The sequence below is a fragment of the Rhinolophus hipposideros genome (genome assembly GCF_964194185.1).
Source record: "Rhinolophus hipposideros genome assembly, chromosome: 18".
Lineage (NCBI taxonomy): Eukaryota > Metazoa > Chordata > Mammalia > Chiroptera > Rhinolophidae > Rhinolophus > Rhinolophus hipposideros.
The window spans coordinates 54033864-54048610 of record NC_138064.1 but is presented as its reverse complement, the minus strand read 5'-3'; the positions used below and the strand labels follow the sequence as shown (position 1 = coordinate 54048610).

The window sequence follows — 14747 nt, the reverse complement described above, 5'->3', positions numbered from 1 at the left end:
AGACATTGCATGGTGATAAAAGGGACAATCTATCAGGAAGATAAAACAATGATAAGCATATATGCACATAGCAGAGATCAAAATATATGAAGCAAAAACTGATTGTCAGGAGAGATAGACAATTCAACAATAATCGTTGGGGACTTCAACACCCACCTTTCAATAATGGGCACAGTGGTTAGGCGAAGATCAACAAGGAAATACAAGAGTTAACAATGGAATACACAAACAAGACCTCACAGACACCTATGAAATACTCCAAAGAATATACATTCCTCTGAAGAACACACGAAACATTCAGCAGAATAGATCCTATGTTAGCACATAACATAAGCCTCAATAAATCTGAAGAAGCTGAAATCATTCGAAGTTTGTTTTCCAAATACAACAAATGAAATTAGAAATCAACATTAACAAGTTTAAGAAATACATACAAACATGGAAATAAAACAAGATACTCCTAAATAATCACAGTTCTGAAATTAACCCTTACATTAATTGTGAAATGATTTTTAACAAAATACAAAGAAAATTCACTGGGAAAAGAACAGCCTTTTCGACAAATGATGTTGGGACAATGCATGTAGTCACATTCACATGCAAAATAATAACCTGGGACTCTCTTACTTCACACCATGCAGAAATGCATGTGCACACACACTCAAAATGGATCATAGACCTGAATGTAAGACTTAAAAACTATAAAACTCTTAGAAAAAATGTATAAGTGAAAATATTCACATCCTTACATTTGAAAGTGCTTTCTTACTATGACACCTAAAGCACAAGTGCAAAACTAAAAGAGATAAATTGCAAATCCAGAATCCATTTTTCACTGTCAGTTCTCAAAAAACATAGAACTCCATTCCATGGTCCCCTTAGACTATGAGTATACCATTTTGTATCTCTTCCTCCTTCGTCGTTAATCACTTTAGAAAACTTATTAAAATACCAATGGCACTCAGTCCCTGTCAATCATTATTTATGATCGGTACTACCATTCATGCAACTAGAATGTTTTATGCATGCAAATAAGTACAATTAAGTGATAATAAAAAGTATTTTCACTAGAATAAATCTCTTAAATCATAACATTCAGTATTGGCATCTGTTTTAACTATTCAAAAATAATCAGTATTTATTTAAAATTTCCACTTAAGAAACTATTTAAGCTATGGGAATATTTTAACCATTTTTTTCTGATTAAAAAGGTAATATATATATTTTTAAAGAACATATATTTTTGCTTAGTTTAGATCACATTATATATTATTTTGTACACTGCTTTTTTCCCCATCTTTATAAATGAACTCTTTCCATATCACTCCTCAAAAACCTGATAGAAGCAATACATTGTTCCACTGTATTGATAAATTTCAAATTACTTAATCTATATTTCTGTTTTAAAATGGGTAAAACTTGAATAGACATTTTTCACAAAAAGACATATAAATGGTCAATAAGTACATACAAAGGTGTTTGACGTCACTAATCATTGGGGAAATGAAAATCAAAACCACAAGATATCACCTCACACCTGTTAGGATGTCTATCATCATAAAGATAAGAGATAACAAGTGCTGGTGAGGATGTAGAGAAAAGGGAACTCTTGAGCACTGTTGGAGAGAATGAAATTGGTACAGCCACTGTGCAAAACAGTATGAAGTGTCCTCGTTGTGGTTCCGATTTTCACTTCCCTGAGGTTACCCTTTCTTGGTTTTCATTTTTTACCTAGTTGGAGAGTTCAAGCCTTGGTAAAAGTCAGTGATTATACTATGTATCTCTAATCTGAAACATTTTGGAAATACTAGGAAAATATGAGATACATATATGGAATTTGATGAATAAGATGTGTGTGTAAGAGAGAAAGAGAAACAGACAGAAAAAACCTTTATAAAAACCAAAAACTCTTAGGATGTTCTCAGGTCACAATTTCAAAACAGCTGAATAGCAAAAGTTGAAACATTCCATTAGATCCCTCTTAATCATTGAGAAGGAATTTCTTAGTAATATGATAAAATAATTACAAAAAGTATTTAAAGAAATAAAGAGTTATTTGGTAAGTTTCAGGATTAAGTTATTTTATAAGTTTTATCAGATTTTAAGCTTTTGTTAATTCATTCAATGGGAAAATCTAATGCTGTTTTATGCCTTTTATTTCTCACTACTAAAAATACTCAGAGCATTTATGTGTAATTCTCTGTGACACTAGACATTTTCTACTTTGAAATGGACCATGCGTCCTCCTTGAATGTTTAATAGCTTCATCTTTGTGCTATTGATTCACTGTTTTCCATTATCCCTCCCCCTTGTCAGAATACCCAATACAAGGCCGTACATATAGCACATGAATGAATCAATGAAAGAATGAATGAATAAGTGATTAGGGTTTCCTTTGCCCTAAACCATGTCTTCCATATTTTTATGAAAAGATAAAAACTAAAGAAAGCTTTTCTTCTTTAACATAAATTTGACAATCTTATTTCCATCAATGTCAATCAGGTAATTCCAGTTGGATTCCAAGGCATTCCAGTTGGATAGCTAAATATGTAGAAGTGTAATAGTTCGGAAAAATTGGTGCATCCAAATTTCTTAGGTTACATTAAAAAAACGAACATAAAATACCAGTAATTTTTATTTGACATTTCTAGGAGTTTTCTCTTACATAATAATACATAAGGTGCTATTACATTAAGATTCCTTTCAACTCAACAAAATAAAATTGGAAATTATTACCTTATACTTTATATTTTAATATGAAATTAAAGCCTTAAAGCCTCAATTTGTATTTCATTTAATTACTGAAGTCTAAAATACATTATTTTTTCAAAAACTGAAAACAATATATACCCAGGTATCATAAAACAGACATACATAATATATCTGAATTTGTTCATCATCTAAAATATGCCATGTGTATTCAGAGATACACTTAAAATTTATGTTTTACTTCCTTTGTCTACTACAAATTATTTTTAAGACATACTGTTATACCTCAGATGTTCATCAACTGTTTTCCAGTTGCTGAGAGCTAGTATGTATATATTTCCCAGCAGTATTAGACACAAGGATATAATTTGGCTTGACTTTTATAACCCTGCCAGGACCATGCAACTGCATTTCAATAAATATTAACTAATGCCGTTTAAATGTTAATCTTTGAAAGTAATCAATAGTGTGTGTGTGTGTGTATGTGTGTGTGTGTGTGTGTGTGTGTTTGTGTTAGAAGGGCTTGAAAAGCTGGTCTATGTTTTGGGGTGCTTCTAACGCTTACTATATGAAGAAGGCTTCTTTTTTTCCCAGATACTCAGATATTTTGCCAAAATGTGCTAAAATAAAATCACTTAGGGAATATGAGCTAGCCTAGAGATTAATAAAACCTCAAACTTCACAGGCTTCCACAAATTATGATATGAAAACAACAGATAATTTTAAGCTATCAAATATTTCAATACTTCACTCGGTTTGTTTCTACGACATATTTATCCCATATGAAAGATTTGCTGAAGGAGATGTAATGGCCTTCTGGGACAAGAAGAATAAGTTTTCCGTAGAAAATGTTAAATTAATTTTGATGGTGATGCAAAGTTAAGGAAGGGTTGTTCAGGGCTGGCTGGCTGCCCCCGGGTGGGGTTTGGTTTTGGTGTCCTCTTAGAGTCTGCAGGTGTTTGGCACCAGTTAAAATCGGGGCCAGCTGCGATGTTTCAGTTCTGATAGTTCCCTCCCAATAGTTCTCAGAAGTGATGCTCCAGGGCGATGTCTCACACCTGATGTATTCAACGTGTGTGGTACAAATGGGAAGACTTAAATAACACCAGTTCTGTGACACCTTTCGCCCTCTCCTGCCCACCCAGGGGTCACAGCATCAAGGAGAAAGAAAAACATTAATCAGAGGTTTAATCATACACAAACACACACACATACACACACACACACACGCATATGTGTGTGTATACACACACACACACACACACACACACATTTATGTTAGATATATTTTTTAATTGAGCAGTTCATTCAAAGACAGTGATACACTAGAATTGCCAAACATACAAAATACAAAAGACAGGAAAACACATTCTCTTTTGATTCTCATCGTAGATAATGATCCTTTTAAATCCTCTCAGTGGTGAGATCCATACCTATTTTTGCGGGAAATTCAATAGTTTCTATTAAAAGCTGCATTTTCTTTTAAGCTGTTTGGGTTGGAAAACCTCAAACCACAATATATTTCGTGCACAAGTTCCCAAGGGTCTGGTAAATAGACCATACTGAGGTCATCTAATATGTTTTTTAAGCTTTTTAAGAATTCACTTATTGTACTACACAATGGCCTAATTAAGAGAAAATATTTTAAGAAAGCATTTGGAAAAATGACCATGAAAATCTATATGCAGACAATCTATATTACCCTTCTACAATGCAAAGAGTTTTCAACAGATAATTTATCACTGAGAGACAAAAACAACACTACCACAGGAAGAATTTGGGATCAAAACTTCTCAGAGTTATCAGTAAATACAGACCAACCCCCACAGTTCTCTTGACTGACTTAAAAGTGGATGACTGCAGGATCATTTTAACTGTGCAAAGGTCTCCCGCATGAAATCAGAGAATGGAAGGTAGAGAACCTTGCATCTATCTAAGAAAGAGAAATCATCTGCCATTTCAACAGAGTCAAAAAATCCATTTTTCTCCAGACATTGATGAAATTATTTAGTTTAGAAATAGTTACTACCATCAGTAAATTTCTGTTGTCTACCACGATGAAATGTAGACCACTAATGACATGGCAATGGTCCACTTGGTAAGTAGGCCCACAGGAAACACTCTCGTATTTTTTGATGCTTCTAATCCTTTTTTTATTTTTTTTTATTAGACATACCCCCTTGCACTTCATCAAAGTTTCACTTCCTGTGCCATGTTCCAGGCCTTGTACTTCACCCAAATCAATTTTCAGCTGAAATAGCAGCTGTGCTGGCGCAGCACGCACACATGGTGAGCCGGCTGGGCGCCGGTGACGGCGGCCCCACATCTGAACACAAGTGGCCGGCTCCACGCACCCAGGGCCAAGAAACTGCACAGCTCATCAGGGGAAAAACAAGGGAGGCCACCTTAAATGGAAATTATACTTTTATGGAAAATGAAAAATAAAAGGATTTTCAGTAATCAAAAATGACGAAGGGTTGAGAACTTGGCACAGAGTCTGCAGATGTATTTTCTTAAAAGGATATGTGTTAGAGCTCAATTTTAAGCTGATGTTCCCCATCCCCACACTACACTGTATTTGCCTCGATCTACTAAACAGTGGTAAGTAAAAGCAAATGTTTTTTTAACAAAAATCTAACCATAAGAGGCACCATCAAAACCAGAGCTACTACTATTCATTGAGCATTTACCACTTGGCAATCCCTACTATGTGTCCTTAATAAACATTACCTCCTTTAACACTTACAAAAATATAGAGAAAAGATCCCATCTCACCACTTTACACCTAAGGAAACTGAAGCCTAGAAAGTTAATAAAACAGCCCGGTAATTTTGACTCCATGGTCTTAACCATTATGCTATACTTGGTCCCTGAGATTTTCCACCAAAGGCTTTCCAGTCAGACCTACAGACACAGAGCTTGTCAGCTCCACTAAGGGTGCACAGTAGCTACTTGATCATTGAGAAAATCTATATTTTGCAGGGAAGCAACTCATTCATGTGTTGATTCGTGTAGCGACAAATATTTATTGTATAGCTGCTGTTTAGTCAATTTTGAATTTATTTTTCAGAAAGGAGGAGAATTACTAAATCCATGCTAAATATCTAGCAAGTGGTACATAGTAAGTACAGTCAAGATTTGTTAAATGCACTTTCAAAGTTGTCGTCTGTTAGGTATCATCTTAAGGTGTTTTTTTTTAATAATTTATTTGACACAAATTTTTTTAAAAAACTCCCTGATTTTTTCAAATTCTACATTCCTTTCAAAATTCAAAATTATATGGACTTCTTCCTAAAGGGGCCAAACATTTCCAAACACAGGGGAGACGGTATCCTTGCCTCTTGTGTAGAAAAAGTCCTACTTACAATTGTCATAGCCATCTTTGCTGATTTAAAAATATAATACTACTACATTGCTCTCTAGTCTTACTAAAAATCAGATAAATTTCTAAATACATTTTAGCGTTTAAATTCCAAAGAAGAATGAAATTATATATATATGAATCCAACTCTTCTCTTGAAAATAGAGTGAAATTGTCAACTACTATCACTGGGTGATTAAGAATTTTTGAGGTTAGAATTGTAACAATTAGAATCTATTATTTTGAATTCTACGAAGGCAATTTTCAGAGATGTGGTAGAAAGAAAACTTGGTATCCCGGCTTAGGTAATATCAATCTACTCCATTTGGAAGATGGGCTAAGCACTGGGATCACGCCTTAGACCAGTAATAGAAATTCCTTGAAGATCAAAAAGAGATGAGATATACAGGTTAAAGTAATTAAACTGAACTACAGGAGAAAATTGGGAATGGAAATTCTAATTATCCTATCTTCATTCTGAACCAGCCCATAAAGTGAACAATTTTAAGGTGCTCAGTGGGAACTTGGATCCTGGTTCATCAAAGCCTAAACAATAGGTATTGTTAGAAAATATCTAATAATTTGTGCAATAACATCCTTTACTTTGATGACTTTAATCCCTGACAAAACACAGGTGGAGCAACAGAAATGCTAATGGAAAAACTCTTAGGAAATATCTCTAGAGAAATGTGCTTTCAAACTGAGTTAAATGTGAAGCCCTACATACCTCAGTAACCCTTCTAAGCAGAAAAGTAATAATAAAACCCACCCGTTCCCCCACAACAGCTTAAAGCCAAAGCACTGGCTTAAAGTTAGGAAATGAAAAAACTAGCCTTCTGGTCTACTACTTTCCGAGTGTGTACACTGCTACGTCATCACAAGGAAGCACCAGGCATTAAATCCACAGATGTGGTGGGGACCCTTTCACACAAACTCAGTACATATCAAGTGGGCTCTCAAATCTCAAATACTCATTGACCATTGTTTTATTATGAACAAATCTTTGCCATAGTCACAATCTTAGCAGAAAAAAACAGCACAAAGCAGAATTCCTGAATTCATTCACTTTTTTCTCCAGCAAATATTGCAAATATTAAATATATTCCAATTCTCTTTCAAATAGATATTCATGTAAGACAAAGGTACCAAAGTTAAAGGGTTAAATCAGTTTTCAGCAAAGTTTTCCTCCCTTAAAAAATGTATTCCATTTTCAGAAATTCATTTCAAAGAAAAATCTGCCACTTTATAAATGAAAAGTATCTGTCGAAAACCCTATAATTTGTATATATTGGAGACTAACAAGCTATGTGAATAATCACAGTGAAAGCTTCACAGAGAAATGGAGTTCTTCTACCTTTTGGGATTATGTGAATCTCAGAAATGGTAAAATGTTTGCAGTGGTATTAAAGTAATAAAATCAAAACTTGTTATTTTGATATCATCTAAAAATGATCATTTCAACAATGCTTTACAAGAAACATTTTTTTTTCATTTGATCCTTATTTCTGGACCTCACAAAGGAGCCTGTTATCAATGTACAGCATGAATCTCTATTCATGTACAATTTATTCTTCATGAATAATGCACATTAATCAGAGCATATAAAAGCCTCTCATTTGCAGAATGAACTATGACTTGCATTGTACCTATGAGGTGGGCTGTAACTGTGAAAGTTCTCATATTTCTTTCTACAGAGAATGATCTCTGAGTGTCTGACCCCAACCTCTCAGTGTCTGTATTTCTGTTTTTCAGGAAAAATAAATGTCCTGACCTTGGAAATTTTATGTACGCTGCTGAAGAAATATGTTAGATCTGATCAACATAAAAGTATGATCACAGACAGTCAGTTCTAAATTCTCATTCTTTGTATTTCAGACATACAGTTTAATGTAATAGTAAAAAATCATGTTATATGACTAAAGTGCTAGGCCAATGGCTAATGTACATTTATATGAATCAATCTGGATAGACAACAGAGGCAAATATTTGTGCTTTAACTGCGGTGTACTAAAAATTTCAAAAACCAAACCTGTGGTTCTGCAAATACATCCTTCATATTGTTGATTGGGCCATATGGGACGCCGCTGCCTTCAAAGCGGTGTAACCACTCGCTGGTCATTGCTTCCTCAAACCTAGAAACAGACAGGAAAAGCATGCATTTTTATCCTCTAAAGAACGTAACACCATTTTGCTCATGTGGTCCTCTTTGGAAGCAACCAATACCAACACTGTTTCCTAGGCTTCCTTTGCTCCTAGTTTTGAGAGAATGTTGCTGATACGAACTGACTTGAGCTGCACCAGAGTGGTAAAAATAGCCACCCAAGTCCCATGGTTGAAAATCCACGCTCACAGATGTAGTTCCTTCTATTTCTGACCTTATGTACTTTTTGACAGAGAGATCCTTGGAGAAGAGAGATTCTATGGAAAATGGTATTAATTGAATTTCAATGTGTCATTAAGCTCTTTAGGAAAATAATAATAATAATATTCCAATTTTGAGCATGATGTCATTGTGCAAAGTATTATTTAGTGAAAGACCCTGATATACTAAATGATTCCTCAAAACGAAAACTAAACTAATATGGCTGTTTTAAAAGAAAGCTATGTATCACCATTACATTTAAAGAACATCAGACCTAACAGCTACAACCAGTAGCCTGAAAACAATCTTAGCTACTTATTTATTTGGACTGTGACTTACTAAGCAGAACAAATCTGGACATGTAAAGACTGATATCTCAGTTAGGCAACAACTCTCAAATTCGTTAAAGTCCTTTACTTCTGTTTTGTTTTGACTGCAATTTAAAATTGGATTTCACAAACATAAAAGCTTATTTGATTTCCTTTATTTTCTCTATTAGGAAGGAAAGGGGACATAATTCATTTATGAGATTTACTGTTTTATATTTCTTCTCTGTTAAGGCAGTCAAAATCTTGGATGCTCAAAGACAACTCAACTCTTACAGTTTGCAACATATGAAGAATTTTAGAATTGCTAATTGTTAAAACAGCAAACTTTTTAAAGTAACAATCTAGGTGAAAAGAGATTTTTTAAAGTATTAGTTAAAGTAGATTACTGGCAGCACGTAAACTGTTTTATTAATATGGAAGGACTAGGGCACATATAGTAGAAATATTTAGTATTCATGGACTTCTAATTCAACTCTCTTATGCATAGCTAGAATTAATCTCAGAGCTGCAGATTCCACTGGAAATTATATTAGAGAAATATACTTCTACTATTGAATAAAAAGTGTAAAAACAGCATCAATACTTTGATGACACTTCTCTGATTGCCATCTAATATTGTTCATATATATTTCATATAAAATATTTAGATAATTATATAATTTTATATAAAAATGTCCATATAAATAAGGATCTGATCTTTTTTTTTTTTTTAAGGTTTTATTGGGGAAGGGGAACAGGACTTTATTGGGGGAACAGTGGGTACTTCCAGGACTTTTTTCCAAGTCAAGTTGTTGTCCTTTCAGTCTTAGTTGTGGAGCGCGCCATTCAGCTCCAGGTCCAGTTGCCATTGCTAGTTGCAGGGGCGCTGCCCACCGTCCCTTGCGGGACTCGAGGAATTGAACTGGCAACCTTGTGGTTGAGAGCCCACTGGCCCATGTGGGAATCGAACCGGCAGCCTATGGAATTAGGAGCGTGGAGCTCTAACTGCCTGAGCTACCCGGCCAGCCCCCTGATCATTTTTTTTAATGAATGTAGTATTAACTTTCACTAGAAATGTAATTAATCCTATCATGCATCCACTTATTCTACCACCATCTAGAGATGCCTAGTATACACCAGGCATTGTTGTCTTTAAATATACTGCCTTCCCTTTTCTCTCCATTATGACGAATAAAATTTTTTCATTATACATTTTAATTGTAGCCCAGTAATGTTAATTATCTACACTTAGTACACAATACTTGATTTCTAAATGTTGAAAAACATTCCCTTTATGGGAATACTACAATGCAAGAGTAAATGTCTCGCATTAATCGATTCTTCACATCCATATTTTCTTTTCAATGACTATTAAGTCATCTCCGGGCCAAGACTTCCTAAGATACATACAGATATATATCACCAGAATGATATACGCTGAAAAAATAAGAGATACTTCAAAACCGAAGCCTTTTTAATCACAGTGTCAATTATTTAAGTTTTTATAAACAGAGTGTTAGAAGGCTTAGTCTGATAAATTTTCCAGACAAGTGAATTTATCACCACTGGACTCACCCAAGTGGCCTGAAAAATCTACACAGAAAATGCATGTCAATATTCAAACAGACCCATAGCTGCAGGCTTGCCAACAGAAAACTCGGAGGAATAGTTGAAGTTTTAGTATTTATATAAGCTTTTCACCACTGGGCAAAAGAGAGGGATTTATTTCATGTTATGGAAAACAACAGATGCACTTTAGAAACGAGACTGGGGAGGGAAGCAGCGTCTGGAGCTGCAGTTGTGACCACTGTTTGTGTATTTGCGTGGGTGTGGGCGTGGAAGTTTTCTTAAATGCTGTAGACTCCGTCAGAGACAGAACATCTCTGCATTCCTCTGCTCCCAGAGGACACATCCATCATTTTCTTCTGAAAGCCTGTCTCTTGATCTAAATCCGATGTGGAATCTTTTCCTTTATCTATGCAAAAAAGCTGTAAGCTCATGTTTTCATTAGTCACAAAAATTCTGCTAAAAACATGTAAAGAACTGATCTAAATCACTCAGAGCAATACTACCATAAAGATAACACAAGAAGGGTGTCCTCAGATCCAGTTCACTGAGCCTCAAAGCCAGAGCCTCCTCCTGGAGACACGTAAAACAATTCATGATTGTGAACTTACTAAATCAACCCCTATATTTAATTTTAGATTTTTATTGAATTCACTTGATGCCCAATTAGGTGTTGTTAATCAGACTGTATCATTTAGGTAGATGAAATAAATACTGCTACATAAAGATGGACTTGAGTGTAAATTTCTTAACATCAAAATTTAACTTAAACAACAAACAAAAAACTCTTTAGAGAATGGATTAAAGTTGCAACCAAATCAAAGACCTGAGAGAAATTACTAAGAGATCAGGCCATGAAGGTGAGAGTTGGAAATAATTTAGACTACATGTCATTATCCTTGGTTGACCAATAGGAAACTCAGGTTCAGAGAATTAACTTACTCAAATTAATATAGCTCCCCCCCTCAATTTTTTAAGTATGATTAACAAATAAAAATTATATATATTTACTTTGCACAATATGATTTTTAAGGTGAGCAATAGGATGATTTAATCTGCATAGCACTGTGAAATGATTACTACAATCAAGTTAAATAACACATCCATTTTTGTGTGTGTCATGTGGTGAGAACACTTAAGATCTCTCTTAGCAAATTTGAAGTGTAAAATACAGTATTTTCTATAATGATGATGCTGAACAACAGATTCTCAGAATTTATTCATTTTGTAACTGAAAGTTTGTACCCTTTGATGAATGTCTTTTCCTCTACATTCTAACCTCTGGCAAGCCCCATTCTACATTCTAGCTCTATGAGTTCACCTTTTTTTTTTAAGATTCTGTACATAAATGAGATCATGCAGTATTTGTAGTTCAGTGTCTGGCTTATGTCACTTCATACTACGATGCTTCTACACCTGTATCCTATCTATATACCTTAGTAGGAGTTTGTTTTGTGCCAGTCATGGGGATTACAACAATTAAAAAGTTTCTGCATTCAGAGATCATACAGTCTAATGGAGAACACAACTATGGAAACTGATGAATTACAATGCAGAATGCTAAGATAAAAATATAAATGGACAACTTACAGTTGGTGCACCAAAAACGGAGACCTGAACTAGACTTGGAAGTCAGGAAAGGGTTCAAAAACAAGGTGATATTTCAGCCAGCTGTTAAAAGGATGAGTTAGAGTCTTCCATGTGAAAGATGGGCTGGGATGATCTTTGAGACAGAGAAAGAACAATGTATACAAAGGCCCCACCTAGAAATAATCTGAAATTTGTGCCCTAAATGGCAAAAAGAAGGCTAGAACCAGAGCACAGGCTCCTTGTCGGTTATGCTATGGATTTGCACTGGCACTGAGGAATCCAGAGGGGTCTTTCAGCAAGGGATTGACATAATCATCATCGATATACACAATGGAAGGATACAGGTGAGACTAGAGATAAAGAACCTTCACAGGAGGCAACATACTCTCTCTCTCTGAAGCATCTTCAATCTATCATTATCGTCCATATTATTGTCAACCATAAACAACTTTGCATTTGAAAAAGTTTTCTTGACATTCTTACCCCTTTTGTCACTATCTCATGTATCAGTTTCCAATCCATCATCGCTGCTTGAGCTTCTGAAACCTGACTTGGTCACCAACGCCTTTTCTTACCCAGTCCCCTAGGGTCCCCAGCGAGACTTCTGAAATCCAATATTCATTCACAGTCCTCATCCTACTTGCTCTCTGTGCAGTATTTGGTGTTCTGATCTTTAGAGATCCTATGACACTATAACTTCTTGGATTTTTAATACTTCTGTGACCATTTCTGTTTCTTTTATTAATTTGTTTACCTGTTTCATCTAATCCCAATATTCTTTGTTCTCTTTTACTTACCTAAGTAATCCTGTCATCTCTATGCAGAGGACACCCAAATCAGTATTTCTAGCCCTGGCTTTTCCCCAGTTCCCTTTTCCTAATTATCATGGGCTATTTCCACTCACACGCACTATCCCCATAAATACATGTCTGTGGATGGCTACAATTTTCGATTCCCTTATAAACTTAGTATCCTACACTTGCCGGAACTCGCACCCTTGGCTAAATCTGGAACTCTTCATCACTTCATATAATTTATACATAATTGCCCTGTAGAAACAACTTTTCAAAGTTAAGTTTTATTCCTCTATTCCCACTGTTACTATCACAATCCAGGCCCTTGATCCTTTACACTTGGGCTGTGGCAATAGTTCATTAAAAACGTATTGTCTGTACTGTACATCTGAAGCTGAACAATAATGAATGCCAACTATAGTTTTATATATATAATGTGATGGCTCGGTGCGATGTCGGAGGGATAGTGGATGGGGGGAGAAGGGAGAAGGGTCCACAGTGTGAGGGATATAAATGATGAACATCTAAGTATTACCTTGTCTTGTGCACCTGAAACTAATAAAAAAAAGTATTGCCTCCAATCTTTCTCCTTTAACAAAACACACATTTTAGATATGTCTCAAATCAGTCCAACTGTCTCCCTCCCCAGGATCACTATCTTCTCTTAACCTAGAAAACAGGACTATTTCTTGACTTTTATATTCCCAGAACTTAAAACATAGCTGGCACTCAGTATTTGCTGAATGAATAAATATATGACTATTTGGGAAGAATGAGAGGTTCTCAATCACATTAGTTTGAATTAGTGGGGCGGATCATTTTCTCCTAAAATGTTGCTGAGAGAAAGCAACGCATACAAAGGTTTATTTAGATACAGAGATTGGATGAAGGAAGACAATTGGAGCCTCTTAGTTTATATGTACAAAGTGTGAGAGAAAAAATGGTGAATGTTTAAATTAAAAAAAATTATTACAGTAAAAGACAAATACTCATTAATCCACCTCAAAATAGCCCCCTTGCTTCAAGTACACTTATCCCACTGTTCTTGCTACCTTCTGGAGTGGTTTTGGAAGTCCTCTTCCGTGCGTGTCTCTAGTTGTGGCTACCTCAATGTCCTGAATCATTTTGACTTTAGGGAAGAACCGGAAGTCACACAATGCCAGACTCAGTAAATAAGATGGATGATGACACACCATAATGTTTTTATTTGACAAAAATTGCCATACACCAGAAGTGATGTGTGACATTGAGCGTTGTCATGATGGAAGATGAAGTAAAGACAATTAAAGACACATGAAAAAGGACTTCCAGAACTGCTTCACAAAGTGGCAAGAATGATGGGATAAGAGGAGGAATATTTTGAGGGGGATTAAAGGCAATGTGTCTTTTATTGTAATATTTTTTTTTATTTAAACATTTACCATGTTTTTCAATCACACCTTGTAATTATGACAGCATCTCCTCTTCTTCCTTGTTCTTCTACACTGATCTCTAAATTCTGTATAAAAGTATGTCTTACAAAAAATAAATTTCAAGTTTGCATCATCTTACAAATAAATGCTTAAAATACAATGTTTCAATTTAGGGTATGCCTACATTACCCAGAGAATCATATGATCTTCAGAGTTCAAAGAACCTTAAAAATCATCTGTTGTTTTCTATGATCCTACAAAATCATCATATTATGTATACTGAAATATTTCTAGTAATAGGGAACAATGCTGTTCTAAGTATTCAAATATGCACAGGAAATGAGGTACACTAGAAAATGTATGAGATATGGATAGATTTGGTTTTGATCACAGTCTCAGCACCTATCTATATGACCTTAAGCAAAATATCAATTCATGACATTCACAATTTTTCAACTCAAAGAAACTATTTAAATATTTACCAAGTGCAAGATTCTGTGCTAAGAAGTTTATATAAATTATTTCATTTAATTCTAACAAAAATTTTGTGAGGTAGGCACCATTATCATACTCATTTTAAAGATGAGCAAACCAAGCTTTAGAAATTTTAAGTAACCTTTCAAACTCATATCAGCATTAAGTAGA

General features: G+C 34.9%; 1 protein-coding gene across 7 annotated transcripts in view; it reads right to left on the bottom strand.

Annotated features, from left to right (window-relative positions):
- SUGCT (succinyl-CoA:glutarate-CoA transferase) overlaps positions 1 to 14747 on the bottom strand; it is an 863222-nt gene that overhangs the window by 481697 nt on the left and 366778 nt on the right. For all 7 annotated transcript variants that reach the window (XM_081080029.1, XM_081080032.1, XM_081080028.1 and 4 more), the window contains one exon: positions 8100 to 8202. In XM_081080029.1, coding sequence (XP_080936155.1) covers positions 8100 to 8202 — 103 coding nt within the window. The remainder of the gene's footprint in view (positions 1 to 8099; positions 8203 to 14747) is intronic.